Source organism: Lissotriton vulgaris, chromosome 7 (assembly GCF_964263255.1).
Source record: "Lissotriton vulgaris chromosome 7, aLisVul1.2, whole genome shotgun sequence".
In the NCBI taxonomy this organism is placed as follows: domain Eukaryota; kingdom Metazoa; phylum Chordata; class Amphibia; order Caudata; family Salamandridae; genus Lissotriton; species Lissotriton vulgaris.
The window spans coordinates 1,397,720,096-1,397,747,461 of NC_141695.1; the positions used below are offsets into that span (position 1 = coordinate 1,397,720,096).

Genomic DNA, 27,366 nt, shown 5'->3' on the forward strand with positions numbered 1-27,366 from the left:
TCTGCATGGTGGTTTCAATAGGTCTTTGTGAACCTTAGGGACTAGGTAAATAGTTGGTGTTCTTTGGTGTTCTTGTGTGAGATATTTGAGTGTTTTTTCCGTGATAGTTCCTTGGTCATGCGCTTTCTGAACGATAGTCTGCAAAACTTTTTTGATTTCTGTCGTAGGATTGGTTTCTATCTCCATGTATAAATTCGTTTCTCTTAGGTGTTCATTCATGGTATTTTGATAATATGTTTTGTTGAGGATAACCGTTGCACCTCCTTTATCTGCCTTTTGACATATGATATTTTGATTCTTGGCTATAGATCTGAGAATTCCAAATTCCTTCTTGGTAGTGTTCATTTTGTGCGGTTTTTGTTTGGTGCTTAATTGTTTTAGGTCTTTGCTGCATAGTTGTTCATATAGGTCTATCGTCTTGTGGCTTATGGGGGGCCTACTACTACACCTACTATATTTAACTCGTAAGGAGATCAACCAGAGAATGCACGCATCCACCATGATTAAATACCACAAAGCCCAAAGGATACCCAGAGGCCTCAGGATTGCCCTCAAACCCAGTTTGTGTAAAAATTCCAAAAATTTCACAGAAAAATGGTTCGCTATTCTGAATAAGTGCAGTTTAGACCTTATCCTATTGATCATAGAAGAATTGGCCCTAATATTAGAAGAACTCACTCTTGAAATTGAACAAACCAAAACAGAAATCGCCAAACTAAGCACACCTGAAGAACTAGCTGCAACCTTAGAAGACATAAATACTCAATTAATAAAACATACCCAAGAAATCAATGAGCGCAAGTTACGCAAGTATAAGCGGGACACGTTGGATTATAAATTACAAGAAGTCTATACATGGGCCGAGGTATATGCGAGAAAAAGACAATCCAAAGGGTACACATCTCATACTGACACATCTTCCACGGACAGTGAAAGAACAACCCAGACAAAAAGCAAACTTCAAAAAGATTCACAGTCAAAAGAACAAGCTTCTACATCCACAGCAGTACCTTTTTTAGAGGAAGGCCGGATAGAAACAGAAGACTCCGGAGGGGACGCAGAAAAAGAAACAGGATCCAATCAACCGCAAACACGGTCCACACTAACCAAGAAAGAGAAGAAGAAGCAACAACAGACCAACAAAGCTTAGTGTTGAATATATCGGATTACACCTTCAGCGAAATTCAAATAGCGACACTACAAAAAGGATTATCTTTTGTCCCGACAGCCCACACCAACACTTTAGAGTTAGAAGTAAGTTTATTCAAACTCACAAGAAAATTGCGCCTCAGACATTTCTTTGAAAATATTGTGGAAAAACAGCCTACAACGGAGACAGGTGAATTAAGGGGATTAAAAACCAGAAGTACATATATGCCCCCCATAAGCCACAAGACGATAGACCTATATGAACAACTATCAATCAATCAATCAATCAATCAGTGACACTTATTAAGCGCGCTACATACCCGTAGGGTCTCAAGGCGCTGGGGGGGGGGGGGGGGTGCCGCTACTGCTCGAACAGCCAGGTCTTCAGCTTCTTCCTGAAGGAGAGGTGGTCTTGGGTCAGGCGCAGGTCGGACGGGAGGGAGTTCCAGGTCTTGGCGGCCAGGTAGGAGAAGGACCTTCCTCCTGTGGTCGCTCTTCGGATGCGGGGGACGGCGGCGAGGGCGTGGTTGGCTGATCGGAGGTGGCGTTTGGGAGCGTAGAAGTTGACTCGGCTGTTGAGGTAGCTCGGGCCTTGGTCGTGTAGGGCTTTGTGTGCGTGGGTGAGGAGGCGGAAGGTGATTCTCTTGTTGACGGGGAGCCAGTGAAGGTCTCTCAGGTGTCCGGAGATGTGGCTGGATCGTGGGATGTCGAGGATTAGTCTGGCTGAGGCGTTTTGGATCCGCTGGAGTCTCTTCTGGAGCTTGACGGTGGTCCCGGCGTAGAGGGCGTTGCCGTAGTCCAGTCGGCTGGTGACGAGGGCCTGGGTGACGGTCTTCCTGGTCTCTGTGGGGATCCACCAGAAGATCTTCCGTAGCATGCGTAGGATGTTGAAGCACGCCGAGGAGACGCTGTTGACTTGCCTGGTCATGGCGAGGGAGGAGTCCAGGATGCAGCAAAGACCTAAAACAATTAAGCACCAAACAAAAACCGCACAAAATGAACACTACCAAGAAGGAATTTGGAATTCTCAGATCTATAGCCAAGAATCAAAATATCATATGTCAAAAGGCAGATAAAGGAGGTGCAACGGTTATCCTCAACAAAACATATTATCAAAATACCATGAATGAACACCTAAGAGACACGAATTTATACATGGAGATAGAAACCAATCCTACGACAGAAATCAAAAAAGTTTTGCAGACTATCGTTCAGAAAGCGCATGACCAAGGAACTATCACGGAAAAAAACACTCAAATATCTCACACAAGAACACCAAAGAACACCAACTATTTACCTAGTCCCTAAGGTTCACAAAGACCTATTGAAACCACCATGCAGACCAATCGTGTCAACTAAACAAAGCATCCACGAACCAGTAGGGAAATATCTGGACAGATATCTGCAACCATTAGTATTGAAAACCAGATCATATTTGAAAGATACCACAGACTTCCTTTTAAAACTGTCTACCATTCAACCGGACGAAAGCATGATCATGGCCACTATTGATGTAAAAGCCCTCTATACCTCAATACCGCATCAGCAGGGATTGGAAGCTATTGAAAGCGCCCTTCTAGAAAGTGAATACCCACAGGAACAGCAAGTATTTCTTTTAGAACTAATGCAGTTTACATTACAACACAGTTATTTTGAACAAGACAAGAAATGGTTTATGCAACAAAGTGGGACATCCATGGGAAATTGCGCCGCCCCGGCGTACGCAAATTTGTTTATGGCAGCATTTGAGGAAGCACGCGTATTTCAAGATACGATTTGGAACAACAATATCGTCATGTATGTACGATTCATAGACGACATTTTTTTGATATGGAAAGGTTCTCATAACCTACTTGGACAACAATTACAAATTATGGATTCGAAAATAGATCAAATTGGATTTACATGGAATATCCACGAATCTAGAATACAATATCTTGACGTTGAGATAACCAAAGAAGAGGATGAATTTTCCACAAATCTATATCGTAAGCAAACAGACAGAAACAACCTGTTGCAATTCAACAGTCACCATCCTCCAGCCCTCAAGAAACACCTCCCATATTCTCAGATGCTACGGGTGAAGAGAGTGGTCTCAGAGGCTTCAAAATGTAGAGAACAAATGAACGAAATGAAACAAAGATTCATTGAAAGGGGATATCCTTCAGACATCACTCAAACCGCACTAATACGAGCTCAACAAAAATCCAGACAAGAGCTATTAATCCGGAAAACACCTTTATCTAGCAACCGCATCACATGCGTGAGCAAATTCTCCACAGTCAGTACCCAATTCAAACAAATTATCAAAAAACATTGGCCAATGCTCACAATGGAACCAGACTTCAAAGGAATTTTTTCAGAGGAACCAATTTTTGCACATACCCGTGCTAAAAATTTAGCAGACTTCCTAAAACCACAGGTTGAAAAACCCATTGAAACATCATTCCGGGGTACGATCCCGTGTTACAATTGCAACACATGTAACAACATCATCAAAGGATCAAGTATAACACACCCACAAAAGGGTTATCCCATATCATTAAAAGTGAATGCAACATGTGACTCAAGCAACCTAATCTACATGATTAAATGTCCTTGTGGAGACGTTTATGTGGGACACACTGAACGCAAATTAAAAATCCGCATAAACAAACATAAAAGTACCATCAGACTTAAATCCAAGAAAACCAGTGTGGCGGAACATTTCACGCAGATGCAACATAATGTCAGCCAACTACGAGTATGTGTACTTGAAACACTGCCCAGAATGGAAGGTACCATGAACAAAACTAGGCTACTGAAACAGGAGAATTACTGGATTTATAATCTGGGCAGTTTGAAGCCCGGAGGACTTAATGAAAGAACAGAATTTCTTTGTTATTTATAATGATTTGAGTTATTCACAATGAGTAAAGCATTCTTATTGCGTTGATACCTTTGAATATAACACCCACAGTCTACACTAACATCGTGCTAGCACAGTAGCAGCACAAATACATAGTGGTAGCGAGCACTGGTATAGATCCCCTACAATAGGAACTTAATAAAGTTAGCGCGAACATATACACACAAAAAAACGGGTCAGCGGGAGTTAAATAGTGCGCAGGCGCGAGGGGCGTAACACCGGAGGAAAGCAGGATCAGTCCGTAGAGGAATGGCGTGAGAAGCAGAAACGCCGAGGTAAGCAAACAAACAGTCAGGCTGTTTAAGCGCGTAAGATAAGAATGATATCAGAAACTATACCCTTCTAAGTAACAGCAAGTTTAATACATCTGATAACGCGCATTTGTAACGCACATAGTTTAATATTCGGTTTCGTTTAAATCAACACCGCCAGCGCGTAATGCGAGGCTCTCACTTTTTAACCGCTTTAAAGATGGCAGGAAACAACAGTTAGAAACCGAGTTGGGTGAACGTAATTGTCTTAAGAAACAGTGTGACATTTAGAAGGATCTAGGGGCCCGATGTAGGTAGTGCGTTACCGATCGGTAACGGCCGAAAATACCGATTTTTGGCCCTTACCGATCGGTAAACAGCCATCCAGATGTAGGGAACCAAAAACAGAAATAATCGGACAGTAAACCGAATCGGAATGAGTACCGAATGGGAAAGAATCCGATACGTACATACCGAAAATCGGATATGTAACGAATCGGAAAAACACCGATTCGGATGCAAATACCGATTCGGTCCATGTACCGAATCGTTAGTGACACCGATTCGGAAAATCACCGATTCGGTCCAATTACCGAATCGTTAGTGACACCGATTCGGAAAATCACCGATTCGGTCCCATTACCGAATCGTTAGTGACACCGAATCGGAAAATCACCGATTCGGTCCCATTACCGAATCGTTAGTGACACCGAATCGGAAAATCACCGATTCGGTCCCATTACCGAATCGTTAGTGACACCGAATCGGAAAATCACCGATTCGGTCCATGTACCGAATCGGTACAAATACCGATTCGGACATGAGCCGAATCGGAAAACATGCCGATTCGTATGAATCTCCGATCGGGAAATTCCCCGATTCCGACAGTTGGGGAGATGTAGGGAGGCACAGAAACACCGAAATCGGCTCAAAATCGGTAGAATTCACTCGGTATTTACCATGGATTGCAATCAGGTGGTAACCAACTCCAACCCATATAAACAGTCCCAAAATGCATTGCAACTTGCAGGATGGCAGCTTTCTATGTCATTGCGAGGCGGCTACGGCTACAGCAGGAAGGACAGAGGGAATGGCTAAGAAATGAACAGGTCTACAGACAGAGGATAACCCTGTTCATGCTCACTGAGGCTGAGATCCTACAGAGATACAGGCTGGACTCTGACACCATACTTGAGCTCATCAGGGACCTTAAGCCATACTTGGACCACCACACCCCAAGGGCACACGCCATCCCTGCGCACGTCCAGGTGCTATGCAGCCTACACCTGGTAGCGTCTGGCAGCTATCAAAGTGGAGTAGCAGCAGCAGGAGGGGTGAGCCAGAGCAGCCTGTCAAGGTTCTTCCACATATTCCTTGACGCCATGATAGACAGGATGGACCAATACATCTCTTTCCCTGCAACCCACGCAGAACTGCTACAAACTAAAGCTGACTTCTACCAGATGGCACAATTTCCCCAAATCATCGGTTGCATAGATGGCACACACATTCCGATTTGCCCACCAGCGGACACCGAATACATATACCGCAATCGGAAATCTACACACACCATCAACGTGCAGGTGATCTGCAATGCCAAGTGCACCATCACAGACCTGGTAGCAAAATTTCCAGGGAGTACCCATGACTCCTATATATTCCAACAGAGCGGCATATATGCACGGCTGATGGCAGGCGAATTTGGAGAAGGATACCTCCTAGGTGAGACACATCATCAGACCCCCATAACACATAGTAGGTAGGTGGAATACATGTATGCATGTGTCTGATTTGACCCCTTTCTCTTCCAGGCGACAGTGCATATGCCCTCCGCTCATTCATACTCACCCCCTACCTCAACCCCTCCGCACCCAGCCAAAGGAGGTATAACCGGGCCCACATACGCACAAGGAATGTTGTTGAACGGACCTTTGGCATCTGGAAAAGTAGATTCAGATGCCTGCACAAGAGTGGAGGTGCAAGGCAGTATACCCCCATCACCTGCTGCAAGATCATAGCTGTATGTGCAATGTTACACAACCTTGCGGTCAAGAAGGGCACTGAGGTGGAGTTGTCTGACTACGAGGACTATGACGACGACGAAGCTGTGCCACTGACACAGCCAGCTGGGGTGTGTACGCCAAGTGATGGCAGATACAGACGTGAGGAGATCACTGAGAACTATTTCTGACTGAGTACAGATGCAAAGACAGCTAAATGTTGCTTGGAAAAAAAATAATTTTAATAGTGATGCACCACAGTTACAGCACTATTGTGCATCAAAAAATGGAGATTGTAAAATCAAATAAAGTCCAGGGTTCTGGTTTGCTCATCCCCCCTTGCCAGGCTATTTTTTGGCCCGCTTGCCAGACCCACTGGGGTGTCCCTCGGCCCCCTCCGAATGCCCAGCAGCATCAGCGGATCGCCTGGTGCTCCTCCGTGGCTCTGATGCAGCGCTGGCCGGGCTGCTGCGGCTGCTGCTGTCTCCAGCATCACCCAGGTCCAGGGCAGGATTGGAGGCGGTGTTTGATATTATCATGGCCTCCATGGCCGTGGTGATCCTGGCCATCCCCCTAGTCAGCTCAGCCGTATGCTGACTGAGCACAGATTCTTGATTGGAGCTGCGATGGCACAGTTGTGCGGTCGCCGCTGCAAGGCGGGCCATGGCCCGGTTGAGCACCCGGGCATCCCTCCTGCGCGCAACCTCATGCTCCTCCTGTCTGGCAGATGAGTGGGTGATGGCAGTGGTCAGCCTGCCTATCCCTGCTGCCACCTCCTTGTTGCTGTCCACAACAGCCTGGAAACCCTTCACCAACTCCCCCATCTGCATGTTGTGCTGCAGGAGCTGGCGTTGGCAGGCCATGGTGGATCTGGCCTGTTGGCGCTGGATTTTAACCATCTGTCCCTCCAGGCCCAGGAACACACTGCCCTCCCGTGCTGGTGCAGCAGTGGTGGTGGTGGCACGGCGTCGGGCACTGCTGCTTCCGGCCTGCTGAGTGGGCTGGGGTGCCACTGGTGGGGGTGTGGTGCTGGCCGGTCCCTGAGCCCCTGCTCCCAGGACTGGTTGGACAGGTGGCAAGGCCACGGTTGTGGCAGGAGCTGGTGTAGGCGGAATGGTCTGCCTTGTAGGGGAGTTGTCTGGTGAGAATTGCAAGGGGGGTGTGCTGCCCAGTACTGGGGAGTGCACTGCTTGGAAGTCAATGACCAGGACTCCCTCCATTCCTAGCCCCGGGGTGTCTCCTTCCTCATCCTCCTCCTCCTCCTGGCCAGCCTGGCTGGTGCTCGGCCCTGCGACTGCAGTGTTGGACGTTGCTGCTCCCTCTGCTGTCACAGTTGTTCCGCCTGATGGGGCCCCTAGGTACAAAGAAGCATTTGTAAACTGAGTGCCGATGTATTACAGTCAGTACAATTATGGCATTCCACATGTCCTTGCATCTCCTTACACCGTGTCACCCTGTTTCCTGTCTTGTGATTCTGCACTGACATATTTGGCTAACTTCTGCTGACTACATGTACCATGATGCTTGTCTCTTGTATGTTGGTGACAGTACAGTGCTGGTGTTTGTCTATGCATTGTGTCTAATGGGGAGGTGTCTGGTAGGGTGTGTCATGATGCGCATGCTTCTTACCTGTAGCTGTGGCTCTCGCAGAGCTGTCCAGGGTCCCGATTCCTACGATACTCTCCCTCTCGATGGTGCTGGAGACAATTTCCTCCAGCTCGGTGAGGGGTGGCGCCGGGTTCTGGCCTCCTCCAGTGTGTCCAGCCTCCCTTTGAATGTCAGCCAGCTTCCTCTTCGTGAGGCTGCGGATGTCGTAAAACCTTTTTTTCAGTTCCTCTATGGACCTGGGGGTGACACCCGCAGCATTCACCTTCTGGGCGATGTCGGCCCAGATTCTCCTCTTGGTGCTGTCTGGCACGTTGAGGGACAGCTTGCCAAAGAGCTGGCGGTGCACCCTCACCACCTCCTCAACCAGCACCTGAAGTTCGGTGGTGGTGAACTTGGGCTTCCTCTTCTGGGAGGACTTCTGGCTTCCTGACTGATCTGCCATTTTCTCCTGTACAGTTTGCAACCTCCTTCTCCAACTGCTGCTAACTGTGTGTGTTGGGCTCAGGCAGGCTTTCCAGAAACTTCTTAATTAGCTGCACCTGCCAGGGTTGCCACTCCCTGTTTGGGTGGGGGAGGGGGAGCCACCTCATTGGCTGAATCGCCTATTGCCGAATCGGCTTTTACCGAATCGGTATTATCCGAATCGGTAAAATCCGATTCGGTATTATCCGAATCGGTAAAAGCCGAATCGGTTCATTCAATGCATTCCTATGGGCTTTTTCGCCATGGGTCTGTTTTCATGGCTACGAATCTATGATTGCCGAATCGGATTTTACCGAATCGGCTATTACCGAATCGGTATTCGCCGATTCGGGAATATCCGATTCGGTGGTAGCCGATTCGGTGATTTCCGAGTCGTTGTTGGCCGATTCGGTACTTTCCGATTCGGACCGAGCAGAATCGGAACGTACCGAATCTCATTACCGATGCCGACCGAATCGGTATTCATTCGGTTTATTTTTCCTACATCTCGTTTTCCGATTTCAGAATACCGATTCGGCCCGCCTCGGTATTTTTAAATCGGAAAATCGCGTTTACCTACATCGGGCCCCTAGTTCTTTATATTTCTACATAAGTTTAATGAGAACCTAAAGTTACTATTAATTTGAGACAGAAAGCCCGCTGATTTAGTTAAAACGATATGATTGCAAATATTGAATAGTTGAGTTAAATTAGATGTAATATACCGAAATGTACATAAGGTTAAAATCATGTTTCTTTGAATTGTAGATTTACTATTTCCCTGATGAAGGCAGGAATACACTGCCGAAATGCATTGGATTTTCATGTGAAATAATTGAAAACAATTTCTTGAAAATAATTTCATGAAGAATAAATGAAACACATATGAACAATGGATTAACTGTTTTATTTGGAACATATATCCTTATAAACTTGGTACCTGAGAAACAGAAAACTTAGAGCTGATTCAGCACATATCGGTGCCCGGGGGGTCAGCTACACCCAGCTAGGTATAGCTGCTATCAGAGGTTCAATGTCACAGTTAACAGCTTATCATCTTGAGGCTCCTACCCCCCTGCAGACCACTCACCCAAACAACCCATCCGCTGTCTGTGGAGTAACATCCAGTAGCTCGGTATCAGAAAGTCCCAGCACACTGCTCGATCCTGAGCTCTCCACCCCAGCCCGTTTATTATCCGTGCCAATGCTGCCCGGACTGACTTCACCTTGGCTGATGTGCGCCACCGCCCGCACCGCTTTGTCACGTTCCTACTGACGCTCAACGGGGAGATGAGTCTCTGCAGCGCCGCCGAACAATCAACCGAGCCTGAGGGGAAGTGGGCCTTGATGAGCACGCTCCCTCGCCGCCTCGGACCTCCAACCAGTCCCATGCAGCCTGCGGAGTGAGAAAGAAGTTCACATCCGAGCCCGCAGTGACACTGAGGTGAGCTGGGAACAGCATGGCATAAGAAAGATGCAGCTGGCGCAACTTTCGCTTGACTGCTATGAAAGAAGCCCTCTGTTGCTGCACTTCCCGAGTGTAATCCAGGAATATCATCACCCTACTATTCCCAATCTGCAGATTCTGGAGGTCTCGGGCTCTCTGTAGTATATAGTCTCGATCCCTGTAGTGCAGTAGCCTCACCACCAAAGGGCGGGGCGGAGCGCCTGGTTTCGGCACACAAGCCGGAACCCTGTGTGCACGTTCCAATGCATAAAAGGGTGATAAACCCTCTGGTGCCACCTCCGTTTTCAGCCAGGTTTCCAAAAATTGAACCGCGTCAGGTCCCTCCTCACGCTCCGGGACTCCCATGATTCAGAGGTTGTTGCGCCGTGAACGCCCTTCACTGTCCCCCGCTCTCATTTCCACTACTTTGACCCTAGTCACCACTTCCTTCAGTGAGGCTTGAAGGTTGGCTACCGCGTCCGGTACCTCTTTCATGTTAATATCATTGGTCGCCACTCTCTCTTTGAGCCTTCGATGATCGTCTTTCGATAAAGTGAGATCCGATCCAATGGCAGCCATCCTCGCCTCCAGCGCCTCTCACAAAGCGACAAGGGCCTGCATAATATCTCCAAGTCTACGGGTTGTCCAGGCCCTCACCCCCCTAGTGGCAGTATCTTCGTCGTCTGTATGTTGTTCTGTCTCCTCCATCCGCAGGACCTCAATACCCTTTTTTCTGGACACCCTGCCCATCTCAGAGTCTGTGATCGGCAGAAGCCAGCAGCAGAAAGGGGGCTGACGGGACTCTCCTTCCCCAAATAGGCGGCGTAGTATCTGCACTCCCACCACCAAGGCAGGGCCACCTAGGTCTCACCAGTAATCCATTGATCCACTGACCTCTCCTTGCGATAGTTCCAAGTGTAGTCCTGCAGAGTCCCTCAAAGTCTCAAATTAACGGGGAGCAGGCCCTTCCAGTGCAACCACCCCCGTCGGTATACAGAAACAGCGCAGTCAAAGGCCTAACTCGACCTTTCCGCGTGCGGGCAGGACTCTGTGTTCGCCTCAGTGGCGCAGAGCGTGCTCGGTCATGTCATCAGGACACTCCTATGTACCTGGAGTTGTGAATACCTCCACCTCAGCTGCAGCCCAGCCCGGGTCTTCACTTTTGCAGCGCTAGGCCTTCACACTGTCAGTAGTGCAGACCCCCACGCAGGCCTCCGCATCTAAACAGCAATGCGCTCTCCCAGGTAGCATGCAGGCCAGAGGAACCCAGGCGTGGCATGTCCAGTGTCCACCTGCAGCCCCCCTGTGCCATGTCTCTCAGCATTCATGAGGGCCATACCAGACCCCAGAAGTCCTCTCCTCAGCAGCACCAGGTCCTTCAGAGACCATCACCAGACTCCAGGCCTTTCGCGCGCTTTGTGTTCTTTCCTCCTCGCAGGGGAATCACTCAGCCACAGCACCTCTCACCTGGCCCACCTCAGCTCCTTCACGGTATTGTCACCGGGCACCATTTGCCTAGCCTCACAGTACCGCTATCATCTCCAGTTAGCTCCGCTGGGCCTGCATACTGCTAGACTCGAATATAGAGGGCCTTTTCATATTGTGTGCATTTTCCCGCCTGCCGCCATCTTAAATTCAGGCAATCGCTGCCGACTGGCCAAGTATTGGGTGCTCTCTCCAACTGCTCCCAGCCGCAACTGACGCCCAGGAAGAGCGCTATCACCTTCCAGCCGCTAGCGCACTCAAACAGCAGCAGTCCAGGGGCACTCACTCACAGTAATTGCAGATCTCTTCGCCCCATGTCAGCTCCACCGCGCAGCCGCCATTTTGTGCCATAGTCAGGCAGACGTCAGCAGGAGTGAAAAACCCCTCGTTTTGTGCCCCTTTCCATCCGTGTAAGCGTCCCACCTCGTCGCCAGGTAGGCGCCCGCTGTTCTGCAATCAGTTGCCTTAATGGGGCCCCCGTTTAAGGCACAGGATTAATGATTTTAGAGGGCGGCCACAGAGGTCCATTGCTACTCACATCAGCGCTCAAGCCACGCTCCTGAAAAGTAGAGATGATGGCTGAGAAGTAGGGATGGTGGATGAGAAGTAGGGGCAAGACGCAGTGGTGAGGGATGAGAAGTAGGGATGATCAAAGAGAAATAGGGATAATGGATAACAAGTAGGCATGATGGTTTAGAAGTAGGCATGAGAATCAAGGATGAGGATGAGAAGTAGGGATGGTGGAAGAGAAGTAGGGATAATTGATGCGATGAAGGGATGAGAAGTAGGGATGATGGATGAGAAGTAGTGATGATGGATGAGAAGTAGGGATAATGGGAGAGAAGTAGAAATTGTGGATGAGAAATACGGATGATGGATGACAAATAGGGATAAGAAGTAGGGATGAGAAGTGAGGAATGAGGATGTCCTGAAATGGATGCTATAAGAACAGCAGCTGTCCTGCCTTTCCCCTCTTAATCTATTCAGCCCTGAATCTTCAGCTCCAGCCATTGGATGCAGAAAACTGGGATCTGCACCTGAGTGCCACCAGCATTAGGAGAGTGTGTACCATCCAGCAGGGACAGGACCTATAACAGGTCCTACTGAGGAAATGATGCAACAGGTTTCATCAGGTGCTACAGGTAGCACTTTCGCTTGATGCATCTGATTGAGGCAGACAGACCGGATTTTAGTGGGAGGAAGTGTTTGTTGGTATAGAGAGAACAGCTACAACAATGCTACTTTACAAGACAATGTCCATAGGTATGTTCCATGTGACAGTCTCACAAAGTAAGCTTTCGAACACGTGGGGTCATACGCCAAAGACATTTAAAAGAAAATTACAATGAAGTTGATTTAAAAATTTCACCCTCCTCCCTGCACCGGACCGGACGGTGGATACCTGGAGAGCAAGTGGATGCCCGTAGGGGTGACAAGCGCCGAGTATCTGACTAACAAGGAAGAAAAACAACAGACACGGCGTGCGTTCCACTAAACCACGCAATAACAAAAAATGGCCGCCGCAGTGGAACGCAAACCTGCGAAGCTGGGAAACAACCTACAATGACCCCGCGAGGAGTGCTTTTTATCGTGGACGCTCGCAGGTGTACACCCTATGCGGTAAGCGGCTATCGACGCATCGATAAAGACATAAATGTCACTTTGCTGAGAATAGCTGTAGCATCAGGCAGGACCTGAGCGCCCCACAGCAGCGGAGACCGGGGGTACCAGACAGAGCATCGGGGCAGGAGGAACCGAGGGGGCGCCTTGGCATCCGAGCCCAGGGGAGGAAGACACAGGTCCCAGACAGCGGGGCTCGGGGTTTCACGGCATCGGAGCCGGGAAGGGAACGGAGCGCGAGTTCCACAGTGCTAGCGCCTGGGATAGGAAGCCGGGGTCCCACAGCATCCGATCGCGGTGCAGAGACCACAGCGCTAAAGGCTCAGAGGCTGGTGGGACAGAAGCACAGAGGTCCCCAGAGCCTGGGGCAGAAAGTCTGAGCTCGTCAGCACCGGAGTTTAGAGAGATACTACACGTCAGAGCCTGGAGAGACAGAAGGACGCTGTGCCTCAGCATCAGAACCTGGACAGACAGAAGGACGTAGCGCCTAAGCTTCTGAACCTGGAGCGACAGAAGGACTTAGCGCCTAAGCGTCAGAGCCTGGAGAGGCAGAAATACTACGCTAAAAACGTCAGAGCGCAGAGAGGCAAAAATACTGCTCTCCAGACGTCAGAGCCCAGAGAGGCAGAAAGTCAGAGCTCGCAAGCACCAGAACCTGGAGAGGCAGAAAGTCAGAGCTCGTAAGCATCAGAGCCTGGAGAGGCAGAAAGACAGAGCTCGCAAGCACCAGAACCTGGAGAGGCAGAAAGACAAAGCTCGTAAGCATCAGAGCCTGGTCAGAAATCGATGTACACATTCTGACAAAAGCCTCGAGGTTTGCATTTCTCTCAACTTCAGAATCTGCATATCCACTGAGCTGAAATCACAGCTAAGTTTTTGGCTGAGCTGACAAGACTTTTCCAGAAATGTCGATCCTCAGATAGCGTTTTCATCACCCTTAAGAAATATGATTGACTGTGCTAAATGCATCACTTTGCTGGCAACATCAAAGCACTGGATGAGCAGAACTACAAGAAGGTATTTATCCACCCTGATCAGCTTGTCCGCATTCCTTTTTCCTTTGTTCAAAATGGCTGGGGCCATAAAACTGTAGCAATAAATCCCCTCCTGTATCCACGAGGCCCACGAGGCTCCCCGGCCTGACTCCTCCACACAAGACAACCATAATAGAGATAAGACTCCCTCCCAGCAAGATAGGAACTGGGATTGCTCAAATAGAAACTGACTCTGCCCTTTCCTGTTCCTAAAGCAACAGCAACTAACAGAGGACTAACGTTTCTATCTCCCCTATTCTGGCGGCCATTTTAGAGTGGTCTCGCTCTCTCTGTGGCGGCCATCATGAACTAGTCCTGCTCAATATATGACCATACCAATGAACTGGCCTCTTTAGACTTATCTCAACTACCGAGTGTCTGCCACTTATGGCAGTACTATACTTATACTTGTATTCAATGCACCGATTGCTACCTCATTTATTTCTCGCTGCTCACTTTTGTCATTTTTTGACTAATGCTGCCTTTTGTTTGCACCAGTATTTTGGACCGTTATACCTTTAATATTATATTTTTATGTGTTTTCTGTACAGTATTATAAGCTGCACCCATCGCACTTTTTTACTCATGTATTGCATTGCATTCACGCTACCTCACATATTTATAGACATTAGTATAAGCTACACCCATCTCAATTTTTATCCCTGTACTGCACTGATCGCTACCTCTCATATCTATATACACTTTGTGTAAGCTGCGCCCATCTCTTTCTATCCTGTAAGCTGCACCCATTTCACTTTTTATTCATGAACTACACCAACAGCTACCTCTTATATTGTGGTTATGCTGGTTGAACACTAGTGCCACTTTGTACTTTGTAAACTCATATATTTTGATTGCTCACTAATGTCACTTTTGATTCCCAGCTGCACCGTTTAGGACTTTTACAGCTGCGCAGCAAGTAATGCCAGCTGCACCGTTTAGGCCCTTTGACAGCTGCGCAGCAAGCAGTGCCAGCTGCATCGTTTAGGCCTTTTTACAGCCTGACGGCACATTAACCCGGTTTTTCCACCATAACCGTTTGGATTATGCGCCCCCTTTTTGCCCTCTTTTTTCTCCTCACTACCGCTCTCCCAGCAACACCCCTCTCATCTCTCCCCCACCCTCCTTCGCCTCAGCTTCCCAACATGGCCACCTCTCGAGTGAAGACTGGAGCCAATTGCTACAAAATCATTTATCCTCCTGAACAGACTAAAGCTACAATAAAACGACTGAAGCATAACACTATTGAACGTTTCCCGGACTCCCTTTTTGTGGATCAATTTTTCAATGGTCGTCTTGGGAGGCTCAAAAACGATCTCATCTTCTTCACTCGCGACATCCCCTCTTGGTCCAACAGTTTTTACAATTCCCTGAACGTCGTCTCCTCCTCCTCTATCCCTTATGGGAAACAACTAAAAATTTCCCCCTCTGGGTGCTTCAATGGCTACCTCACTATCTCACTCTATAACAACGGTACTGTCATGATCCAAGGCAAAGACTCCTGCCTCTCGCTCTTTGACCACCTCTTCCCCACCTTACTCCCCGTCTCTGCAACCGGGTTTCCCCCTGACTCTCCTTCCAGCTCCACCCATTACTCCCTTTCTCCCCCGCTGACCCCACCCCACCCCAATTGGCTGCACTCTCGAGAAGCGCAGGTCGGCCCTTTTCCCTTCCCCCCCAACTTACCTCATCTCCTATTCCTCCCCCCCCACAGTATGTCCCCTCCCGCATTACTTCAGCCTTACCACTAGCTAACACGCTCCTCGTCCCATCTGCACTATCACGATACTCCAATCTATTCTCCTCCCCCATACTTCTTCCCATAACCCCCTTCTTTAGTCCACCTCTCCTCCAACACTCTTCCCCAATTAACTGTCTCTATGCTCCCCTTAGCCCTCCTTCCGTCCCTCCTCTCCACCCCTTCACTCCCTCGTCATTCACCCTGTGTTTGCCACATTCCCACTGCATCTCACTCCTCCCTCCTACTCCTCCAGTACTGCCGCACTACCCCCTTTCCCCTCCTAGGAACACCTTCCTTCTCCCTCCCTCGGGCCCAGCAGAACCACTTCCCCTCCTCAACTTCCCTTTCTCTCAACCCCCCTCACTCTGCCAGATGACCGTTCCCTCGCTACTACCTCTCCTAACTGACAGGACCTCCGCAACTAATGCACCTCTTTTCCGCCCAAACCTCCTACACTCCCATGACGCCACACAGGCCTCCCCCCTCCTACTTCCATGCCGACGTGTTCCGCACATTTCTCCCTCCAAATTTGTCCCTAATTCCGCTCCCTCTTGCAACACCAACAATGACAACTCTCCCTTAACCCCCAATTCATTTACCTCCGCTCCCAACCTCCACCTTTCCCCACCTGTGAACCCCACCCCCCAACACACCCCCTGTCCCCTCACCTCTCCCTGCCGTCCACCACCAATTCCACCCCCCCCTATTTCAATCGAGCCACCCAACCTTCCGTGCTCTGCCTCTCTCTCACTGGAAAATACGTTAGGCTCTCTGATCACCTCCATCTCTCAGCTGACAGCTGCCATCTCACTTCTATGCTCTAAGATCCCCACCCCTCCATGCACCTCTACCCCCCCCCAACTTCCCCAGAGATGCACCTCGCCCCCTCACCCCAAAACAGCCAAGCTCAACCCTTCGTCTGCAAGCGTCGTTAACTCACACAAGCCTTTGAGCGCCACCCCTCTTCAACAGGCATACCCCAGCAACCCCACTGTCTACACTATTCCGACAATCACCTCTGTCAGAACAAAGCGTCCACCTAAACCCTCCCGAGCACCTCCGCAAATGTACAATATCCCGATCACCCTTCAGAGCCCAAGTGCCCCCGTCACCAAAACAGTCTTGACAGAGCTGCGCTGTATGCTTCACAACTGCAGATCTGCAGTAAAACACAAACTTGAAATCTCCGACACCATCACCTTTCACAAACTTGACATGCTCTTCCTCACAGAGACCTGGTTCAAAGATACCTCGCACTCTATATTTGATCTCCTATTACCCACAGGTTATTCCATATTTAGGAATGACAGAACTGAAAACACGGGGGGAGGTGTTGCAGTCATCTTCAGAAACGCCCTCCAACTGAAGGCGTCTCCTAGCAGCTCCTCCCACACCTTTGAATGCCTTTCTCTTGAGCTTCAATTGCAGCACCGTTCACCGCTCAGATTCCATATCATTTACCGCCCGCCTCGCAGCAGTAGCTCTTCGTTTATAGAAGATCTCAAAGACTTCATCAGCGACCAATACTCTCAAAGTGACAATCAGACCATCGTAGGTGACCTCAATCTCCACTGGGGCGCACCGCAAGACTCCTCTGCGAACTCACTGGCCACCTTCCTCTCGGCAAATGATCTTATCCAACACTGCACTGAACCAACCCACTCTAAGGGCGCAATCCTGGACCTTGTTATTTCTAAAGCAGGCATGCTTTCTACTACTACCCCTATTCATGTAGACTGGTCTGACCACCGCCTCATCCCATTCTCTCTTCAACTTTCACACTCTATAACTCTTGGCCAACCCAAGAGGGCCATCTCCTGGTTCCGTGATGCCAAAAACATTGATGTCGGTCCCCTCTGTGAATCAGCTTTGCTTTCACTTCCAAGGCTAGACCCGAACATAGCTGTTGACGATCTCACCTCCAAATGCCTCACAGTTCTTGAAGCTGAAATTAATAATGTCGCTCCACTCAAAAGCAAAAGGATAAGGCCCACTCCCTCAGCACCTTGGTTCAACAAATCCCTTTATGAGGAAAGGTAGCAGCTAAGATTCCGCGAGAAGCAATGGAGGCAATTGCCTTCCACTGACAATTTAGCCTTGCTTCACACAGCAAGATCCAAATACCACAAACACATCTTCCTTGAGAAAGCGACGCACTTCAAAACCCTCCTTGATTCCGCCAAAAATAGACCCAAAAAACTATTCGATCTCATCAAGACTCCGAGCTGCTCTCCCCCAACCTCCAAGGTGGAGGATTCTACAAAGAGAGCAGCGGATTTCGCTACTTTCTTCGATGGAAAGGTGAAATCACTTGTAGGTCAGGTTGCTCATCCTACACCTCCAGAGGAGCGCAAATCCTTAGCCATATGGCAGAGCTTTGACCCCATATCTGAAGATGCCCTTCTCAAATGCATACGCGAAACAAAGCCCTCCAACCATTCGCTTGACCCTATCCCCAGTGCCATTGCCCTTGACTTCTATACCCATTCCCTCTCCTATTGGACCACTCTGATCAACCTCTCCCTCTGGCAAGGCTCCCTTCCCGTCCCCTTCAAAACTGGGCAGGTCACCCCTCTGCTGAAAAAGCCCACTGCTGATGCGAATGACCTCAACAACTTCCGCCCCATCACTAACCTTCCCTTTCTTGCAAAGATAACGGAAAGATGTGTAGCCAAACAACTCTCTCGTCATATCAAGGACAATGATCTTCTTGACAATTGTCAGTCCGGCTTCATCCAAAACTGCAGCACTGAAACAGCCCTACTGCAAGGGGTTGATGATGCGCTGAGGATACTCGACTCAGGGGGGTCCTGTCTGCTAATTCTCCTTGACCTCTCCGCAGCCTTCGACACTGTTAATCACAACACCCTCCTCAATATTCTTCAACAGAGAATGGGCATGGAGGGCACTGTGCTTAAATGGTTTGCATCCTTCCTCTCTGACAGATCTCAAATGATCAAAATAGCGAACAGTCTTTCTTCTCCTGTGGCGGTGGGTCAAGGTGTTCCCCAAGGCTCTATACTTGCACCCACATTGTTTAATCTCTACTTAGAACCACTGGGAAACCTCCTAAGCAAATCCGGGATTCACTATCATCTCTATGCAGATGACACTCAACTCTACCTCAAGGTTGCCTCCACTCATGATCTCTCCATCCTAAGATCTACGCTTGACTCCATTCAAAACTGGATGTCATCTCATCAATTAATTCTGAATCCCTCCAAAACTGAATTCCTCCTCTTCTCCTCCTCACTCTCTCCTCCCCCGGTTCAATCATGGATGGATCAGATGAATCTACTAAACAACAAACCCATCATTGTCGACAGCGCAAAATCTCTTGGTGTCATTCTAGACAAAAAACTCAATCTAACTCCCCACATCAATTCTATTGCAAAATCTGCTCGCTACCAACTGCGCCTTCTTTGGGGAATCCGTCGCTTCTTCCCGGAGCAGGACCTTATAACCCTGGTGCAATCGCTGGTCCTCTCCAGACTAGACTACTGCAATTCTCTTCTTACTGGCCTCCCCAAATCTCACCTGTCCCCACTTAAGTCTGTCTTCCATTCAGCAGCTCGTTTCATCTATGGGGCCAAAAGAAGCGATCACATCACACCGTTGTTATCCACCCTCCGCTGGCTTCCCTTTGAGGCTAGAGCTATCTACAAGACCGCTTGTATCACCCACAAAGCCCTGCACTCCTCCTCTCCCCGCTACCTGGTGAATAAACTGAAACTCTCTGGAGGCTCTAGACCTTCACGCAATGCCGAGAATCTACTGCTTGAACCTCCCACTTTCAAGAAGGAAAGAACAATGGCCCAATCCTTTTCAGGCAACGCAGTGAGAATCTGGAACTCGTTTCCGCCTGAGCTCCGGACCACCGCCTCCTCCCAGGCCTTCAAAAGGGACCTCAAAGTTCTCCTCCTCCAGAGACACCTCCAAAAGTAATTCACGTCCTCTTGCTATTCGGAGGAAGACTTCCCACTACTGATATTTTCTACTTTCCATGACCATGGGAGTGCCTTCCCAGTGTTTTCCTGTGGTGGGAGTGTCTGCCTTTTTGCAGTATTCTCCATGTACTTGTGTTCGGTGCCCTTTTGTAACGTGCACATAACACTTTGCCCTTATAACACACGGTTGCTACCTATCACATGTTTTTCACTTATTGCAGTATTATACCTCAAATTATACTCTGTTTTCTCTTTTAACTGCACTCTTGTCACTTTTCCTCTTATGCACTTTTGACTACCTCATGTATTTTTTTGTTGTTCACAATTTTTACTACCTCAAGTATTTTGTTTGCTCACGATCGTCATTATTACCTTTACTACCTCATGTATTTTTGGTTGCTCACAATTTTTTACTACCTCATGTTTTTGTTTGCTCACAATTGTCACTATTACCTTATGTAACGTAACGTATGCTTTTGTAACCTGCTCTTTTATAATGTTTCTCATTATGTTTCATTTCTGTTCCTAATGTGAAGCGCTCTGACGCCCTCGGGTAAAGTCCGCGCTATATAAAAATGCATAAATAAAAATAAAATAAATAAATAAATAAAGACACGATCTATGTAAGTTCAGAGGTCCTGTTGTGCCCTTCTGTTGTCCAGCTGGGGCGATAGACTGAGTCCTTTGTGCCGCCAGAGAGGATGAAAGTTGCCATCTATTTTTTCCTATGGGTTGGAATTGATGGTCATGTCATGCTGGCTCGTTTGTTCATCATAAGAAAGTGGGCGTGCCCGGCTGGACAACTGGGATTGAGTTCCATAAATGACTGGAACAAGATCTGTCAGATGCCAGGCGCTCTCCATTCTTCAGTGGCACTAGGGCTGGTGTTGGGAAATATCACAATTTCTAGTTGACCTGTTCTAGTTGACACTGTTCATGTGTTTCTTTCATTGCATCAAAACTATGTTCTAATATACCAAAAAAGTCTCCCTTATTTCCGTTAATGAGACAGAAAACCTCTGCATTAAAATCTCACTGGTGTCATAAGTAGGATTCAAGATGGCAGCTTCTATCCTGGAGCACTCACCTCCTTCATATCCTCATAGAACAGGTAGAGTATGGGGTGGTCCCGGGCCTTCTCCCACCAGCCTTTCACATGGTCGTACCAGGAGCCAAATGCCACTAGGTTTTAAGGGGAGGTGACTGTTAGAAAATTAACAACAGAATCACTAGCACAAAAAAAGCATACAATAAGAACACAAGACAGTGACAACAACTCATAATTACATTTGGGGTGAAGATGAAACACAATAAAGAATGTAACAAAGGCAGGCCAGGCTTTAGGGGTTTTTACTAAACACCCAACTGGCCAGCCCTTCTAACAGCCTTGCAGGTCTAAGTCCTCCTTTTACTCATACTAATGTTAGACCGTAGAGAATCTGATCTAATTCTGCACACCTTTTTGTAAGTTTCAGGCGGTTGTAAATACATCTTCTAGGCAATGCCCTCTGTAAAGAAACTGAACACACCCACTACCCATGTACCAGCAGCCGCAGGAGTAACTCGCCATTCAGGATACAGATCATGAGGGGCAGGCAGAGACAAACTGGAGCTATTATGGTAAAGTGGCAACACAAATCAGGCAAAGCCAAAGAAGAAACATGAAGCACGGGAATGTAAGCAGACAAGAAATATGCAAATATAAGGCAAGGCAGAAGTGCTCTTAAAGGGTGACATTGTGATTCTACTGGTCCTTGAATATGAATACAACTAGCCCAACGTCTATGAGGTTTTCATCGATTTTAGAGCTACTTGGAATGGATACACTTGACTGAAAATGGGGGACCCTATTATTATTCCTAGACTACCTTAACTCAAATGTGACTTCAAATAATTTGCTTACACACATGCAAAGCCTCATATTGGCACCACGACTAAGGGCCATATGTAGGTAATGTTTGTTTTGCGATTCTCAAATTGCGTTTTTTTGGGAATCGCAATTAGAGAATCGCAAAACTAAATGTAGGTAGGATTAGCAAATTTTTTTGCGAATCCCAATTATTCCTTATTTGCGAATCGCAAATTGAGATTCGCAAATAATCAATACCTTCTCATTCATTCCTATGGGCTAGAAGGCCCATAGGAATGAATTGGAAGACATTCTCAATTTGCGATTAGAGAATCGCAAATTGAGGATGCAATTTCAGGGTTGCAAAGGTGTCAATAGGACACCCTGTTGCACCCCTGAAATTAACATGTGTGCACATGTGGCCCATGTGACCCACATGGGACTTTGAAAAATGCCAAAAAGTGCATTTTTCAAAGAAATCGCAATTTACCACCAACCTGAAGTTGGTGGTATTTTGCGATTCCTAAAGCCACAATTCGCACAGCTTGGGTGCTTCCTACATTGCACTTAAGGAATCGCAATTTGCAAATCCTTAAATGCAATCGCAAAATAAGGAATTGCAAATTTTGCGATTCCTTATTTTGCGCGTGGCTTTTTGTGTGCTACATAGCAAAAATTCAGCGAATTTCAGCATTTGCGATCGCAATGGGGCTACCTACATATGGCCCTAAATATCAACATGACTGCCCCTGGATTTTCATGTTAGCCACCAAAGATTTTCAAAGTAGAAAGGTTTTTCTGTTTTTCGGTTCCTCACCTAAACAAGGGCATTTAAAAAGTAATTAGGTATAAGACCGACTCGTTAATTGCCTTCTGAGTATTCCTGGAGCCTACAGACTACGTTGTCAAAACCTGCCATCTGATCCTAAATATAAGAGTGTGCCTGTCACCTCCAGAAGTTGCCGTGTTGATGTGGGACATGATGGGACCTTTTCAGGTGAGTTCAGCTGCCTCCATATTTTTTAAAGTGGAATATGGAAAATGCAATCGACGGAGTTGTGTAGGGGATTTCAACTCGCACCGTTCATGCCCTGTAGTGAGAGATATGGAAAACAGGAAGGTGATGCTGGATACACCTGCCACATTGGTGATGGTGGAGGTGCCCATCCAATTAGCACATCATTAATCACCTGACAGGATGTGGGAAGCACACTGGCAGCAGCAGAAGAGGTCAGATTATGGCACATGGACAGCACATAAAGAACAGTGGAAAAGGTCAGTCTGCAGCGAGTGCCCTGTATGAGAACGGAAACGGTAAGGTCAAAAGCAGAGAGATGCATCGACTAGTATTGTATGCCCACCACAGCCAAAGGTTTTAGGTTTTTCCTATGATATATAGTTATTACAAGGGTGGCACGGGGGGAGGGGGCAGTTTATCGCACACGGGCAGCATGTGTGTGTGAAGAGAGGGGTCAGGCTGCTACAGTTTATTGGTATGTAGGCAACAGTGGCGGTGCCAGCCGGTAGCGCAGGGGTGTTACATGGGCTGCTGGGGGTAGAGGCATTCAGAGGCACCATTAGTAAATGGCGGAAGTGATGGGGAATGTCTGCGATACATAAGCAGTAATGGAAGTCTTGCATTACATGTTCAGCCCTTTTACATACGTGGAGCGGGATATTAGGCTATACCAAGTGTTCAGTTTATGACAACATAGTCAAAAAGTACTTCCTTACTATACTGCTGGTGACAGTAAATGCTAACATCAATAGATTATATGTGCGAAAGCTAAGATCCTGCCACACTGTCCCTTGCTTCGCTTCTCACCATCTCCAGCCATAAACGTTTCCAGGTACTCTGGCCATGTGCCAGGCTCTGGATGCGCCTTCGCCATCTTGTAGAAATGGAAGTAGGACACAGCTGAATCCTTGGCGTTGCGTGCCACATAGATTATCTGTGGCATTATGAGAGAGGAAAAGAGCATAAGGTTAGGAGCAGACTCTGAAAAATTCTCCAGTGCATTAATAGAAGCCAGAAAATTACAAACCCAGACATTCCTTCCTAAATTCTGAAGCTGCCCTAGGTCAACTTTAAAGACTCCCTCTGACCTACATCACTCTCGTTGGTAGTTATCTTTCTTTGGCCCGTTTTTACTTCAGGTTGCAGGTCTTCCTGTATTAATTATATATGGAAAAATAATCAGAAGTGCGAGCAGGGTCCCTATCCTGTAGGAGAGAGAAGGAGAGTAGGAGTAGGAGTAGGAGAGAGAAGTGGACAAGAGCATGGTCCATCCAGCATTGAGGAATGATATTCCGTACAGTCACCCGACTAGCGTCTGCAAAGATCAAGTCCAGGACGTGACCCTTTAAATGAGTCTGGGAGAGTACCAGCTGCTGCAGATGGATATTGCAACAGGCCTGGACCAGATCTTTGTAAGCTAGGTCTGTAGACCCATCCGGCCACAGATTAAAGTCTCCCAGAACCATAGTCCTGGCATGGGAGTTGTAAAGATCGTAAATCAGATCTACCAGCTCAGGCACGGCTGACAGAGCATTAGCCGGGGTCTATAGCACAACAGCCCGGAATACAAGACGCCTCCTTGTCCTTTTAAGGAGAAACCCATTAGTTCACAACCCGGGATTTCCTTAGTCTCCAGCTGGGAGATATCCAATGCTTCCCTAAAAATGAAACCTAAGCCACCTCCTCTAGTCCCTACACGCGGGTTGTGTCTAATTTTGTAGCCCGGGGGCAGGCAAGGCCCATTTCCACAGCACTATCCGCTCTGGTCCATGTCTCTGTCATGAAAAGCACATCTAACTCGTAAGACTCAATGAGTAATGCAATTTCCACGTGCTGCTTGCTAAGAGATCTGACGTTGAGCAAGCCACAGGACAGGGGCTCCCGACGGCTAGCAATGGTGTGAGGCTGACCACTCGGTATAGAACGGGGGTCCATACTTATGAGCTCATCTCTCGAGTAAGTAAAATGAGTAAGTGGCCGTGAGGCATCATTCCCCGCGCCGGGCGCACCCTGTGCGCGAACGGGCGCAAACGGGCTTACCTCTGGCGCGCCTACGTCGCGCCCGCTGCGCGCCTACGCTGCGCGCTTGGGAGGTGCCCATCTTAAGTACCGTAGATCGCGGAAGTCCTGTGAGGGCAAGCCGCTGGCCCCTCAGCCAAGATGGCGCCTAGGAGTTGTCACCTCCTGGAAACCCACACCCAATATGGCGGCCGAAACGGCGCGAAGCGGACCCAGCCCGCCCTAGATATCCCTCTGTCCCGCAAAGGGCGGGTGCCCAACAATTATAGTGCAGGTAAGCTCTACCTAAGATTCCCGATGTATCTACAGGTCAAAAAGCGCCTGCGTCCTGTACTCGAGCAGCGCAATTGATTTGTTGATTTGGATCATGGGACATTCATTTATTAAATGGGCCAAAAGTGATGAAATCTCTAAGGGAGAAGGCTGTAACCTCGGACTGGATGAGCAGCTTTTTACAGTTAAGTGGCATGGAAAATGTGGTATGAGATGGCAAGAACTTTTGCATTGCTTGAATCAGCTACTGAGGAGGCACAGATGTTCTGACATTCAAGTGTTCTATTTAGGTGAAAATTATTTATTGGTATCTTAAGGCCTTTACAGGAGGTGGGAGGGTAGGCCTTTTCTGAGTGATGGTGTACAGTTCAGTTGCCAACTATATAACAGCCCAATTTATAGGGCTAATCACCATTTTGTAGGTGACACAGTGCCCGTAAGTACTTAGTTAGTAGCATTTTTCCCATCCACCTTTCCCAAGGAAAAAAACGTTTCTGGGTTAGTTAAGGGGGGGTAGTATTTGGAAGAGTGTTAGGCAGTTTTGGTTGAACGCAGGTACGAAAAAGGGGATTTTGTACTTGTTTGTCGCTTGGACCAGGTGCAAACTGTGGGAATTTCGGTTGCCAAGGTTTTTCATTAAGATGACGATTGTGAAAATAGGGGAAGCAGGACAGTGGGGGTTGGTAATAAAGCTAAACCTGGAGGAAAGAAAGGAAAAGTTAAGTGTTAGGATACTTAGTCATATAATAATAGATGTAGGTTAAAGTGTTTATTGATGTAAAGATTGATAGCCAATACAAGGGTAGGAGTTGCAGTTGCAAGATAAGGATGTCAAGGGGGTGGACAATTTGGAGGTTGGAGTAGGGGGAATTAAAGGAAGTACTATATAGTGAGGTCTAGTTTTGTGAGGCGAAGCCAAAGGGAGAATTTTATGTGATTTTCATCTGTCTTCAATAATGTTGCCTTTTTCACATAAGAAGCCAGTATGTGGCCGGGAGTGGCTAAAGAAATTCAGTGTTCAAGGACCTGGGGGCCATATTATGATGGCATCTGTAGGCCCAGTGCAGAGTAGAGTGCCTGTTTGTATGCTTCTGCAGTGCATAAAGTGAATTAATTTAACCCAATATTTCTCAGAGTTAGTGCACTTTTTTGGACAGCACAGCTAAGAAACAGAAAGAGCCAAGCCCTGCCTAGCAAACGCCTCAGCAACTTGTGAATTCAAGAGTTCTTAGTAAACCTGCTTAGCATGTCCTCCAGAGGCATTCCTAGCTCTGGCAGAATTAGCTACTATTCTATTTCATTGCTATGACGCAGATGGACTGCGCCATCTTCCAAAGAGTGCAGAGTGATGAAGTGGAGGAGGCAGGAGAATGGGAAATGGCTAAAGGAATACAGAGTGCAAGGACATGGGGCCATATCATGATGGTATCCGCTGGCTCAGTGGAGGGTACATCACCTATTTTTCTGCTCTTGCAGTTCATAAAGCTAGTTAATTTAACCCAGTATTCCTCTGAGTGGGTGCACTTTTTTAGATGCACAGCTCTGAAACAGAGAGAGGCAAGGCCTAACTCTGAAAAAAATTAGGTTAAAGGAATTAAGTTTCCGCACTGAAAGCACCCAGCTCTGTGCTGAGGCAGCCAAACTATCATAATAGGCACCTGGAGAAGAGCTAGATTTTTTTTACCATTTAGTGGTAGTCGAAAGCAGATGTGCATCTGCAAAATTTCCCTGATTTGAGACTCGCAATGAGTCGCAAATTGCGAGGCGCTAACTGAAAGGATCGTACATTTGCCCGACATTCTCTAATATTTCCTGTGCAATATGGCAAAGTCTACATTTTGCATCTCTATGTAGCTTTGTGATTCCAATCCCCTCAAATGTATGCAGTGGTAGATATAGCAGGCATTGGCAAAGCCAATAGGTCTTGCTCATCTAAGGGATATTGGCTTTGCTAATACGTTTTTAGCAATGTTGTACACCAAAGGGGCTGCTGTTCAGCACAACTAGAAGTTAGTACCGTAAAGGAGAATTGTGTGCAGTGGAGTGTCATATAGTGCAGTGGAATGCAGTGCTATGGAGTAGTGTAGAGTGGAATGGAGTGATGTACAGTGGGGTTGAGTGGAGAAGAGAGAAGTGGTGAGGAGAGGAGTGAAGAAGAGTGTCATGGAATACCTCACAGTGTTGTGGAGTCTCGTGGAGTGAGTATAGTGTCATAGAGTGGAAGGCGTAGATGTGAGTGGCATAAAGAGTCAGAGTTGAGTAGAGTGTTGTAGAGTGGAGTGGCACAGAGTGTCGTGGAGTGGTGTCGAGGGGAAACAGCCATTACAACAAATGTTGTGGTAAAGGAATGAATGATGGAGGCACATGTGGTGTAAAGGCCTGCTCGCTCTATGCTTTGGTCTTTAGGGTTGGTGCTATGCTTTAGTGTTTAGGGTTGGTTTTCGATGGCGTGATCGCCCTATGATAGTGTTTAGAGTTGCCGCTATGCTTTAATGTTTAGGGTTGGTTTTCCATGGTGTGCTCGTGCTATGCTTTGGTGTTTAGCGTTTAGGATT

General features: G+C 47.7%; 1 protein-coding gene across 1 annotated transcript in view; it reads right to left on the reverse strand.

Annotated features, from left to right (window-relative positions):
• The window catches only part of LOC147705712 (sulfotransferase 1 family member D1-like), a 95,772-nt gene that overhangs the window by 17,734 nt on the left and 50,672 nt on the right, over positions 1-27,366 (reverse strand). The window contains exons 5-6 of the mRNA XM_086932140.1: positions 23,327-23,453; positions 20,740-20,834 (exon numbers count right to left, since the gene is read on the reverse strand). Coding sequence (XP_086788266.1) covers positions 20,740-20,834; positions 23,327-23,453 — 222 coding nt within the window. The remainder of the gene's footprint in view (positions 1-20,739; positions 20,835-23,326; positions 23,454-27,366) is intronic.